General features: G+C 33.2%; 1 protein-coding gene across 5 annotated transcripts in view; it reads right to left on the bottom strand.

Annotated features, from left to right (window-relative positions):
* The window catches only part of PPP3CA (protein phosphatase 3 catalytic subunit alpha), a 338,860-nt gene that overhangs the window by 25,448 nt on the left and 299,744 nt on the right, over positions 1-13,668 (bottom strand). For all 5 annotated transcript variants that reach the window (XM_032178357.2, XM_032178178.2, XM_032178268.2 and 2 more), the window contains exons 9-10: positions 11,970-12,095; positions 9,823-9,897 (exon numbers count right to left, since the gene is read on the bottom strand). In XM_032178357.2, coding sequence (XP_032034248.1) covers positions 9,823-9,897; positions 11,970-12,095 — 201 coding nt within the window. The remainder of the gene's footprint in view (positions 1-9,822; positions 9,898-11,969; positions 12,096-13,668) is intronic.

Genomic DNA, 13,668 nt, shown 5'->3' with positions numbered 1-13,668 from the left:
GAGCTAAGAATAAAGAGGAAAAAATTAAACAGATTTCTAGAAGAGTGAAAATAGGAAAATCTCAGGGAGGAATATTTTTAAAATTTAAATTTTGAGGGCATTTATTGAACTTTTAAGTATAGCCTTTACACCTGCCATAAGAGATAAGTTACTCTAAAAAGAATGTTTTAGAAACTGTGGACTCACAACTGTCTTGCAGTTGTTCAATCAGTTATCAATTACTCTAATAATTAAAGTATAATCTTCAAGTTAAGAACCTGAATCCATTAATGCTTTAGTACAAAGAGAATCAGAAAAGCTCTGCCAGAAAAGTTTGAAAAATATAGTTTATTTTCTTTTGGTATTAGTTTTCAGCTAGTTAACATTACTTACTACAGGCCTTTCTACAAAGAATGCCTCTTTCACATGCCAATTATCACAACCCTGTTTGCGAGAAGTAAAGTGTTCTAAAATACAGAGAGTCTTTGCTTTCACTGAGAGAGTTCTCTATTTCAATGCCTTTCAAATAAAGAATGCATTAAGGTTTATAGGGCCACGTGTTTACTTCCCTTATGCAACATGGTTTGCTTTCTCAAATAAATTTTATAAATACATTTATGCTTAGATATGCAATAGCTAATGTTTAGTACAAGTTGGCTAAAGTCACCATTAGTTGAATAAAAACTAATGCTATAAAAATCATTTCTTTTAAAAGCTGTATAAAATATATATTATATATGCATATAATACTGCATGTTGAAATACAGTATAAAATCTGGAGTATTTTTTGTAATATTACCTTACTGTGGGTATAATATGCTGGTCAATTGTGGACATTATCCAGCCAATTAGCTGCAACAGGGATATGGCTGTTTTTTTTAACATTTAGTTTATTCTGCAAATTATGAGCTTCCATGCAATGCGAAAATTATGCCAGATATGTAAGAAACACATTTGTGCAGTAATGGTAGTACAATATGAAGAAAAGGCAGTACTTCTGATGTCTATATTACTGCATCATTTTAATTGCGAAATTAAAAGGATTTTAATTATTGTGACCAAAGATAAAAGGCCAGATTTTATGAAACTAATTAAAGTACGATAGCTAACCAGGTAGCTTATTTGATAGTCAAGGCATCAAAATGTCAATAGCCCTAAATATGATGAGAATCATACCAAACTACACCTAATAAATGCCCATGTGTTTTTCAGACATCTTTTAGTTTTAATGATATACTAGCTATAACAAGGTGTCTTCTTTTTAAGATGAAAGCATAATGAAACAAGCAGTTTTCTGTACTTTATAAAGGGTATAAGAAATAAATAACAAATTTATAGAGACAAACGATTTAGCTTCTAAATTAGACACTAAAATATTAGGCAACTGAAAACAAACAAAAAAACCAACAATAAACTAGGAAAACAATAAAAAAATTCTGAGAAGAATTTAGTCTTTTAAAAATATTACATAATCTACCTTTTTACACATCTTCCTTTCCCTGTACCCTAATTACATCATGCAAACTCAATTATTATAAAAATATAAGAGATGTTAAAACTGGTAAATGGATGTCCACCCTTGCATATAATTTCCTTGAAAAAATAATATGGACTTATCACATGGCCACATTTTCTAAAACATCAAAATTCATAGAAGTTTTTTTTTGGCTTTTCAGAAGTAGAAAAAGAAAGATGTCCCCCATGTTCTTCCTTTAGTTATTCAATATTTTATCCCAATTCCTGCTGCCTCCCCTAAACACCTATATCCTGTGACTAGCATGTTTAAACACCTATACCCTCTGCATGACTAGCATGTTTAAAACTGGTTTAATTCTTATTCCACTTGACTCCAAGATCAATGAAGGCAGGGACCATATGTGTTCAGTTCATCATTGAATATATGGTAAAATATATTATGTCAATATTTGCTTTTAATGAATACACAGAAATAAAAATATGCAAAGTAAAAACAATGTGATATTAGAATTGGGCACACTTAATTTTATTTTAGTGTTTTCCTTTTGTCGATGATTTCAATTTTACGTGCTACTGTAAAAATCAAATAAATTTTGCTATTCATCTCTTTCAACAATCTGATGTCTGATAACCAAAGTTATGGTCCTAATTCTGGCCAGCCTTATATCTCATATTAATTTGTCTGCACTGGGTGCAAATATTTTTAAGTAGCTCTTGCCTGAACTGCTACACAAACCTGGTTCTTGTGCTCTCTCATCACTCCTATTTTCTCCCTCTTTCATCTCCAGCTTTAACAGTGCAGGCTAATTTTAAAAATCAGTCCTCAATTTTGCGAGATTTTATTCCAAATCAGCAACTTTGGAGGCCTATTTCACTCTTAATAAATTCAGTTATTACCTAATCCTATGCCTCTGTCACTAGCCCCAATTTCTTTCTCAATTTCTAGGTCTCTTTTCCCAAATCCTGCTTGGGCATTTGTAGAATTACACATGTCAGTTTTACTCAAACTCCTGCCTGTAACAGAACTCATCTTTCTCCTGGAGGTGGTGACTTTTTCCATAAATGTTATTATCCCTCCTACGCCCCTAGGTTTGAACCGTCAAACTCAGCTTTTGTTTCCTTTGCCCCTCTGTCTAAGACCTGTTGATTCTACATCATAAGTCCTCGGAAAGGTCTTTTGAACAGTTCCTTTTAAATGTTTTTCTTAACAATATTTTTGTTCAGATCTTGTCACTGCAACTTCAAGATACTTTATTAAGTTCCTAAATTATATCCCTACTCATCCTTTGTTCATTTTCCAAGCATTTATCTAAGCTTGAAAAAGTTTTTGCTTTTTCTCAAATACTGTTTTTATTATGTTACTCCTTGACTTACTAACTTTAGGTTAGGCTTCAATGTTGACAGAACAAGAATCTCATCACCACTGTGTTCCTCAGAGCATATTTTCTTTTGTATGTCTAAATGGGTTTTTTCTATTTTTTATATTAAAAATTAATACATCCCCCTAAACTGTACAAGCTATAACATCACTTTTTTTTAGATGAGGAAGCTGAAATATAGGATGCTAAAATGAGTTGCTCAGAAATAAAAATCATAGCACAAAAAAAGCTCCAAGCTAATGGCTCTTAGTATATGTGCTGCTAAATGCACAAAGTGATGGGACTTTCTAAGGTTAAATCTTTAAACTTAATTTATTAATTCCATTTAGATTTTTAAATTAACCAAACCCATTTAGATTCTGTGACTATCTGAAAGTAATGATTTGGGGGTAATCCCTTTATGCTTGGGGTGCCAAGGCATTTCTACAAAGGAATTATTAGTGTCAAATGCTTTTTGCTAGGTCAAACATTCATCATGGCAAATAAATACAGTTTTGGTAGAAAATAATATATTCACACCCTTAGAAAAGTACTCCTCAAGGACCAGTAAGATACAACATTAGTCACACTAATTCCCAGCTTTGCACTTTAAGTTCTGTACAACTGTTAACAGCTAGACAGAAATAGGTAGGGAGACACTCTGGAACCTGTGGTATTAGATATGAAGAATTATCTAATTCAAGGCAGACTATGGAAGATAATTTTCTAGTATACGATATAGATGGTTTCATAGAGGCATGCAAAAAGCTACTCTGATTCCATATTCACTTGCTTATGGTTAACATTAGGATAAGGCAAAAATGTCGACAAAGGATAAGAGTTCTACCATGTGGTTTGCTCTTTAGACAAAAGCAGACACATAAATTCTAATTTAATATTAAGTCTTTCCAGTGCGGCCTGAAACTATATTTGGCTTGAAATGTATTCACTTTATTATTTTTTCTTTCCTTTCTCATTCTACAGGGCTTCAGTTTAACTTCCACAGTTTTTTCTGGTGAGTGAGACTTATCACATATCACAGTCTCAAACATAATTTGTATTATTTAAAAAAGTGATCTCAGTGCTTATGATTTTAGGACCCAAAAGACAGTCCCAGATAAATAACTATTCCTAACTTACAAAACTATCACTAGGTTGCTAATGCTTACTATTTCTCCAGACTTCCTTATTATAATAATGAACAATAAAGAAACCCTTGAAATGAAGGTTCATTTCTGTTAGCTCTACTTTGGAATCACTTACTAAACCTTGGTCTGAAATGAGCCTTCTTCATTAATGAGCATTATCTACCAAATGAGATATCTCTACTTGGATTTCTTTTTTCTCTAAAGTGTTCCAGTGAATAACAACCCTAAATTGAAACCAGACTATCATTTTATCATTCAAAATAAGAAGTGGAAACAGGAAACAAAGACCCTATTGCATATAAATTAGATCATCAACATACATTCATTGGCATTAAACTGCTTCCAAACTTTACAAGATAACAGAAGTTTTAAATTTTATTTTCAACATAGAAGACCAGAGGCCAATTTAAAACAGCAATCTTTTTCCAGACAGCCTATCAAATTCCTTTATTTATAAGACAGAAGCTACGGAAGAGAGAATCATGACATGGTTTCCTATCCAAAAGCCTGTGTGAGCCAGAAGACTTTTTGTCTGCTCAGATACACCTAAATTTTTTACAAGATAAAACACATTTCTTTTTAGCCTATGTTAAAATAATAGAATGATAGTTTCATATGCATTGACTTTCATGGCCAAATAATACTGCAAAATCTATTTCTTCATTTCATAGAATATTTTTATTTTACAGTGTACTTTTATATTGTTATATTTATATTTTATTTTATAGTATATTTAACAGAACAAATTAAAGCATATTATATTTGCTTATTAGTTTTTTGTTTGTTTGTTTGTTTTAAAAAAAGCATCACACTGAATGAACAAGATTTCAAACATGCAATCACATGTGGTGGGAAGTTTAAGAGCCTGACAACCAAGCAGACATTAGTTGAATCCAGGCTCTGTTGCACTTTACCAGCTGGATGAACTTAGGTTTTCAACTTACTAAGTCTGGATCACTTTATATGTAAAATAAGGATAATAATAGTACCTATATCAATAGAGTGTTTTAAGGATGAAAGATAATATAAATTGCCTAGTAAACTTAACATAAATGACAGTTAATAATAACAAATCTTTTGTTGGCCAGAAGGTAAAATGAGTAAAGAACTAAGCTTGATCCCTAACACGTAAGTGTTAGCTGCTGTCACTAACATCACCATTAAATAGTAAACAGGAGTTGACAGATTCTGAAGGAAATGAGGAGCATCTCTAAATTGCTATAGGAGCATCTCTAAATTGCTATAGGCGCTACAGACACTAAAAAGTCAAGCTGATGAGATAACAGACAGTCACGGACTGTACAGGAACTATTATTACCTTTGACTTTCCCACTGACATTGGAGATGGAATGAAATATTGAGAAGGGCTTGATAAATGACTCATGAAGGGACAGCCCACTTAAAATAAGCAATAATTTAAGGAAGAGTTTTATTTAAGTCTTTGGATGTCTTCTGATTTCTGCTTTGCCTTTTCAGCCAACAAATAAGGAGCCTGGCAAGCAGCAGGAGAGAGCCAGCCCCATGAGGGAGACAGGCTACAGGCTGCAGGCAGGAAGGACAGGGTGCGGCAATTGGAAATATTATCCTAAGGTTGGAAATAATGTTACCAAAAAAAAAAAAAAAAAAACTCACTTCAATATACGTTATCAATAAACAGTATTCCCGAAGAAAATCAAGGATTTCTGATAAGCTTTACAAATTATTCTTTGAGCATCTTTAAGCACCCTAACCCTAACCCTTTGAGGAAATCCAGTTTTGATGTCATGTTACGTTAAGTGCTAGGACTCCTGATTGCTCATACTGAAATATATAATATCTTAAGTAGAATATACTTTTTTTTTTTGAGTCAGTCTCACTCTGTCACCCAGGTTGGAGTGCAGTGGTGCAATCACAGCTCACTGCAACCTCTGTCTCCCGGGTTCAAGCGATTCTTGTGCCTCAGCCTCCCAAGTAGCTGGGAATATGGATGTGTACCACCATGCCCACCTATTTTTTTTGTATCTGTAGTAGAGACAAGGTTTTGCCATGTTGGCCAGGCTGGTCTCCAACTCCTGAACTCAAGTGATCTGCCGGCCTTGGCCTCCCAAAGTGCTGGGATTATAGGCATGAGCCACTGCACCCAGCAAGATATACTTTTAATTAAAACTTAAAACTTTCATTTCTGTGTTTTTTCTTAAATGACAAATTTATGAGATATGAACTAAAAGGTCACATTTAGAAGTCACAGTTACAAAATGAGGACAGCATCTATTAACATTAACTTTGACACATCTCAGACTCAGATCTCTAAAGTCCTCAATATTCACACTGAACATGCTCTTAAACTTGCATCTAGAGAAGTGTGGGCAGACAATATCACACTAATGCTGGCCCGGCAGTTTCCAAATACAATGGAGAGGCATTCAGCATTCTCCTATTATCACCCTGTTTAGAAAGGAGAAAACTATTCACAAAGGGTAAATGTAGAACCTAATATGTTTTTCCCAAAGCACCAGCTTCTTCTCAATCATAACCTATTGTTAATGTATAATGTATATGATGCCTCTCCTTGTTGAATTTAGTTTCTCTTCTTCAGTTCCTCTAGGCTCTTCTATGAAATTTGAATCTGATGCTGCTCATGGAACCAAGGCCTGCACTGCTAGCATATGCTGGCAAAGCCCAATCAGGCACAAGGATCTTTTATTTTCACCTCTCCTCATCTCTTTCTTCCTCCTCCTCTCATATGTACATATACAGAAGAAATAAAACGTAAGATTAGATGATTGTTTCTCTTTAGTTTGACTAAGGGAAATACACCAACAAATTTTAAATAAGATGGGGAAAAAAGGTAGAAAAAACACCCACATACTACTGGTTAAGTGAGGTCCAAGAGACAGGAAACCAAGGAAATTAAATGGTCTATCCCTAAAAATTATACAGCATAATCTTATCTCTTTCTGCTCGCTCCCAATCTGATAAGTTATATACAGACACATAGGACTTTTAATATGCATTAAATACTTTAATTAGCCTGTGTGTAAATTTTGCTTAAAAATTTGAAAACACGAATCTTATTGTTAATATAGCTAGGCAGAAATATATTAAAGCAGAAGAAACTGTTCAGAAAGATAAATAACTTAATGATGTTTAACTTGAAAGTAATGGACCACTGAAGGAAGTTGACAAAAGTGAGAGATAAAGCTCATCTTTTCTAGCTGGTAAGAGCAGGTTAGGCGTTCCTGACCATCTTCCTCCCTGCACCTGGTAGGACAAAATTTCTCTGCAGGACTGACTTAAAACTTAAAGAGTGGTAAAGGGGGAATTCAGGGATCTGCTTAGAAAGAAAAAAATTCTTCCAAGGGCCTTAAGGAAAACATGCACTCCTACAATTGGAATTAAAACAGAGTTTAAAAAGCAATTGGTGGTGAGCACAGCACATTGATTAGAACTAATTATTTTTAAATAAAGTAACTGACAAAACAAATCCTTTCATGTAAGTGATTGAGATGGTGAGTAAAGGGAGCTTACTAGAAGTGAAGCAAGCACAGGGTTAGTCTTGGTAATGTTTAACTGTGCAGGAATAACATGTACCAGTGAAATGTGCAGTCATTTTGGCTATGGAACCTGGTACTTAGTAGATACTGAATATATATTTGCTGAGTGAATGGTTTAACATAAAAATTACAAACATATGTAGGTCTACACATTCTTATTCTCTACAGTATGTTACATTTTTGTTCTCTATATCATAAATACTGGCTAGTGGACTTGACAAAAAACAAACATTTGTTAATAGGGGATTATTATTGTATTAATGCTAATCTTTCCTTTAAAGAATAAAAGGAATATAGTGAAAGGTACATACTGAAAGATGTCTGTTGATGTTTATGATTTAGGTTCCATTTGGTTAGTATTTTTTTAGGAAAAAAATTTCTGCCATTCTGAAAATAGTGTTATCATTTAAAAGATAACAGTAGCAATCTGTGGCTATAACATATGAAACATCTAGAATTTAGATAGAGCACAAAATGTCCATTGATCTCTTGCATATTTCAAAATATGTCAGTATATTTAAGGTCTTATATATTCTTAATTTTAGCCCAGTAAAGTTGTTTTTTTAATATATCCATTTTCCTCTTTTCTTCCCTATGTTGCACATCTCCTTGCGATGCGGTATATGACTCAAAAATAGTATATGAAGAGAAGTAATAAAGACAAGAGAAGCTATAGAAAGGAGAAAAACTATGAGATGTTAGAAATAAATCTCATACATTTAATTTACCTAAGTATATAGACTCTATTTACATGAGTGTATGAACAGGTTTATTTTACTTTTGCCTGCAGCATTAGGTATTTTGCATTTATACCCATGACCTGTATCAAGCCCAGGTAAACATTAAATCATGTCATTTGGAAACCAACTTTCAGAAAGGACCACGTTCTCTTTTCATTTTATTGAAGTGCAGTTTTTAAAGGTATACATTTTATCCATTTAAACTCACCATAATATCTAGTTTCCCTTGCCCTCTTCACCCTTTATTTATAATTTGTGTCATTTTATTGATATTATTGGTTTATGCATCAGTCTCTCCAACCAGTTTGCAACTTCTTCAAAGAATAGGTTTTTAATGTATCTTGTAGCCCTGAGTGTCCTGAATCTAGGACCTCTGAATATACTTTAAGTAATCTCCAGACTACTTACAATACTGAATCCAATGTCAACGCTATGTAGATAGTTGTTAAACTGTATTATTTACGGAACAATGACAAGAAAAAAAAGTCTGTATGTGTTTAGTATAGGTGCAACGTTTTCCTGAATTATTTTCAATCTGAGCTTGTTTGAATCCATGGATGCAGAACCCTCAGATACGGAGGGCTGACTGTACTGCTTTTTTTTTTTTGAGATAGGATCTTGCTCTGTCACCCAGGCTGGGGTACTGTGGTATGACCATGGCTCACTGCAGTCTCAACCTCCTGGGCTCAAGATTTCCTCCCACTTTAGCCTTCTGAGTAGCTAGGACCACAATCATGCACCACCACACATGGCTAATTTTTTGTAGAGATGAGTTCTCCCTATGTTTCCCAGGCTGGTCTCAAAATCCTGGGATCAAGTGATCTCCTGCCTCAGCCCATCAAAGTGCTAGGAACCACTGCACCTGGCCCCAACTGTACTTCTTAAATGCAGTAAAGTTTGCTCTTATGCTTTTCTTCTCTAAGTACATTTTTGTCAGTTTCCATTCATTCTGAGGTGCTTTTGTAAGACTCAGGGTAATTTTTCCCTTCATCTTTAACCTCATGGATCTGTGCTCCTTGCAGAAAAAGCATACTCTTTGAGAGTAATTAAACACCAAGTAATATCTTAAAAAACATCAAAAACTCCTCATAGTTTATTCATTACCTATTACTACAGAAAGAAGAAATATTGGGATTGAAATAAATACCAATATATCAATATGTAAATGCCTTTTTTATCATAAACATCAAAACTTGAATAATTGACATGAACAACCCCATTAGAGGACATTTTTAAATTGCCTGGTAAAAGAAAAAATAATTGTCCAGTAAATGGTAACATCTGTTAGAAAATAAAGGATTAAATTTGTATCAAAAAGCCAAAAAAGGTCACTTAGCAATGTGAGCTACTGAAAGCTTATTAAAACAGTTTACTACTTTAACAATGTTTTTAAAGTCATGAGAAAATTCTCATGATATTTGTTTCTTATACTTTTAAAAAGTAAACAGAAAATAAAATCATATCTTTCATTCTCAATAATATGTTTTAAACATAATCCAAACCTTAGAAATTTATTCTTAGGTTTAGCAATGAGACTCTAAGTAATTATCTGGCAAATAGCATTAGCACAAAGGCTCAAGCCTCTTACCATCAAATCCATCTTCTTCTGACCCTAGTTCATCATCTGAGCAGATGTTGAGGACATTTACCAGCATCTCAGTCACTAAAGAGAGAAAGCAAAGAAAGAAAAGTCAGGGTTTTCTGTTAGAACCTTAACTATTACTCTGGCATTGTTAATGAGCAAACTTAGCAATAACATTTCTTATTTAGTCTGTATACAGAAGCAGTTTCAGTAAACATCCAGATCATAAAAGACAGCCTTTGTGATTCTATGCAGACTTTACAAAACTATTAGCTCATGCTTATGATATCTAATGGTAACATTTACTAGCTCTAGGTCAATAGACAATGATAAATCAAATATGTGGATGTGAATATACTATGAATCGATGAAAGAGAAAATAGTTTTTTTTGAATTTTTATTATTCACACAATGATAAGGCTTAATCTAGATCAGATTACAAACTTCTGTTCAGTAGGGACTAAGAATGATTATTTTTAAAATATTTTTAATCACCTAGAGAACTTCACGCCATTATAGGCATGTGGTTTTGTGTTCAAACTGTTGATTGATAAACTAATATATTTGAAGTATTTTTCAGAATACTGATTTTAAAAATGTATTGACAGAAATATCATTAAATTTGATTTTCAAAAATGCTTAAAAAATTAAACAGTTGCAGTTTAATCAGAAATTTACTTAATAGATTACAATAGGATTACATAAAAGTGTTGTACAGAGGAAATTAGTACTGCATTATTTTTATACTACAAAGCATGCTATTTACATTTAATATTTTTTGAAATTAGATTGGATTCTACCATGCACGTGAACAGAAGCCTGTCTACTGCTTTTTCGAGAGCTACTTTTTAAAGTAATATGCTATTTAAAAAAATATCCTTCTAGAATTGAAGATGAATGATAGAGAGTGAAACTTCAGTGGAGCCAACACTGATCCAGAGTTTCAGTTTAATTATCAAAACTGGATTTTGTGTACCGATAGATTAATATGCTAATTTCTAATAAATGTCCCAAATGTTAATAATTAATAGAAACAACCCAAATAAAGGATGTTCAAAAGGTGCCCCATAGTTGTCAGGATCCACACCGCTTCTGTTCCAGCAAAGCCAACAGATGACACTACTCCAATCTGATCAGTGCAAGAAAGTTGCAGTACGGAGTAGTACTGGGAATATTTATCAGAGACTATTAAAAATTTACTTTTGATTATTTCGATATTCAAAGGGAAGACTTCTTTGCTGACAACTCATAACTTGACTGGTTTAATCATTTTAGGGCATTTAAAGGGAAAACAACAATTAGGGTTTCAGAAAAATATTTAGCTTTTCTCTGATACTCCTCATAGGACATCATTACTCTGATACGTACAGGAACATTTATTTTTCTTACAATGCCCATTCACCTTCTCATGGAAAGTATGAGAAGATACATGAGAATCATTCTGTGTATCACTGTTAGGCCTCCTGAATGAAAAACAATTGGTGCAGGCATTTCCTCAAAATTTTTGTTGGGGTTTAAGTCAACATATGAAAGCAAAACAAAGAGGGAAAGAAGGAAGGCAGGAAGAAAGTTAATAAATAACTTTTAAAATGTAAATTTGTCTCCTGTTCTGTACCTTATAATGCGCTAATGCCTACATTATTGATGAACTACTTTGTTGTAGTACATGTTGTTCTTCAAAATATTGTAGCCATTAAGCATTATTGTATAATAATTTATTAACATCAGAAATGTAAGGAGAGCATGGCTATCCTAATCTTTTAATTTGGCAGATAATCTGTAAAATTAAATAGTCCTTTGGGATTATAGTACAAAGGGGTAAGGAAAAAGGGTAGACATTACTTGAAACCAGGTAAAGCTGTATTTCCATTATTTTTTAAAGCGTTATATTATTCTAAGACTGTAAAAATTTCCTAAATATTCCTGTGGTTTTTTTTTTTTTTTTTTTTTTTTTTGCTTCCCCCTAAATCACCAATTGTGTCCTGTTAATAGGATACAGAGTGACACACTTCCACTTCCAAAGCACATCTTTCATTGTACAACTTGTAAATTTTATTGGCTGGGCCAAAGTTCTTCTCTTTCTGAGTGTTTAATCTCCTTTCCTTCCTTCCTAAACTATTTTAAGAAGAACATCTCAGGATTCCACAACATACCTTTTTCCCCAACAAATGGAAGGGACCAAGTAAAAACATCCATGAAATTTGGAAGCCAGTATGGATGAGGAGAACAGTTGAATTGCCTGATATTCATAACATTGTTCTCATACTTCAATACTGCAGCTAAAAATAACCAAAAAAGGATGTTAGAAACACAGAACATATTTCTGCTTCTATGTATGGCTTTAGCTCATCAAGAAAATTCAACCATTTGACTGAAGTTCCAAAACATCCAGCCTCACACCTTAGGCATCCCAGAATGCTTATACAACTTATGGACTTAAACCTTACTCAGGGTAATATATAACTGCACAATATAAATAATTAATATGGAATGGTATAACAAATTGGAAAATATTTATACAAAATAGTTAATCCAATGTCTGTCAGGAATTGTATCAAGCTCCCCTTTCAGCCAAGAATACTTTAGTCTTAAAATTTGATATCTGATGACACTAATAAGTGGCACAGCTAAGTTTGACATAATAATCTCCTCAAATATTTGAATGAATTTATTTTTAAAAAGTAAAACTTCATCCAGTAGAACTCCCAATAGTTGTACAAAATAGTTTGTTAGATTGCTTTATTTTTTATTTTATTTTTTAAATTAATATAATAATTGTACATAATTATGGGGTGCATAGTGATGTTTTGATACATATAATGCACAGTAATCAGATCAGGGTAATTAGCTATACATTAAATACCATATCAAACATTTATCATTTATTTGTGTTTGGAACATTCAATATTCTCCTTCCACCTATTTGAAATTATAATCTATTATTGTTAACTATAGTTACCCTATAGTAGATTGCTTTCTTGACTTAATAAAATAAGATGTTTGGATTGAATCCCACATAAAATAATGTGCTTCTATCTAACTCTATCCTTGATTTCTGAAAAAGATGTCCATCCATGACTCAGGAAAACAAATCCACATGCTTCATATCTCTGTGAGTACTTTCAATACAGGAAAAGTCACTTGTTTTAATGAGGTCACCTATTCTATGGATAGACAATTTGAAGTTGCAGGAAATTCTCAGGTTGTGTTTAAACCTGCCTTTACCAGTCACTGATCATGGTTTTGCTATGCGTTTCTTATTTAATATTTAAAAGGCTGTCATTCAGAAGCAGAGTGACAGCCTTTTAAATATTAAATATGATACTCAAGCATACCTTCTTAGGCTCTGGCAAGATTTCATTTTTATTATCTATTCAGGGCATAATTAGTATTACATTAGAAGACAGTAACCAACAGATTCTTTTTTTTTTTTTTTTTTTCCCATAATTTTTTTTTATTATACTTTAGGGTTTTAGGGTACATGTGCACAATGTGCAGGTTTGTTACATATGTATCCATGTGCCATGTTGATTTCCTGCACCCATTAACTCATCATTTAGCATTAGGTGTATCTCCTAATGCTGTCCCTCCCCCCTCCCCCAACCCCACAACAGTCCCCGGAGTGTGATGTTCCCCTTCCTGTGTCCATGAGTTCTCATTGTTCAATTCCTACCTATGAGTGAGAACATGCGGTGTTTGGTTTTTTGTCCTTGCGATAGTTTACTGAGAATGATGTTTTCCAGTTTCATCCATGTCCCTACAAAGGACACGAACTCATCATTTTTTATGGCTGCATAGTATTCCATGGTGTATATGTGCCACATTTTCTTAATCCAGTCTATCGTTGTTGGA

Source organism: Hylobates moloch, unplaced genomic scaffold, assembly GCF_009828535.3.
Source record: "Hylobates moloch isolate HMO894 unplaced genomic scaffold, HMol_V3 SCAFFOLD_2, whole genome shotgun sequence".
NCBI classification, from domain to species: domain Eukaryota; kingdom Metazoa; phylum Chordata; class Mammalia; order Primates; family Hylobatidae; genus Hylobates; species Hylobates moloch.
This window is presented reverse-complemented; position numbering and strand designations above follow the sequence as displayed.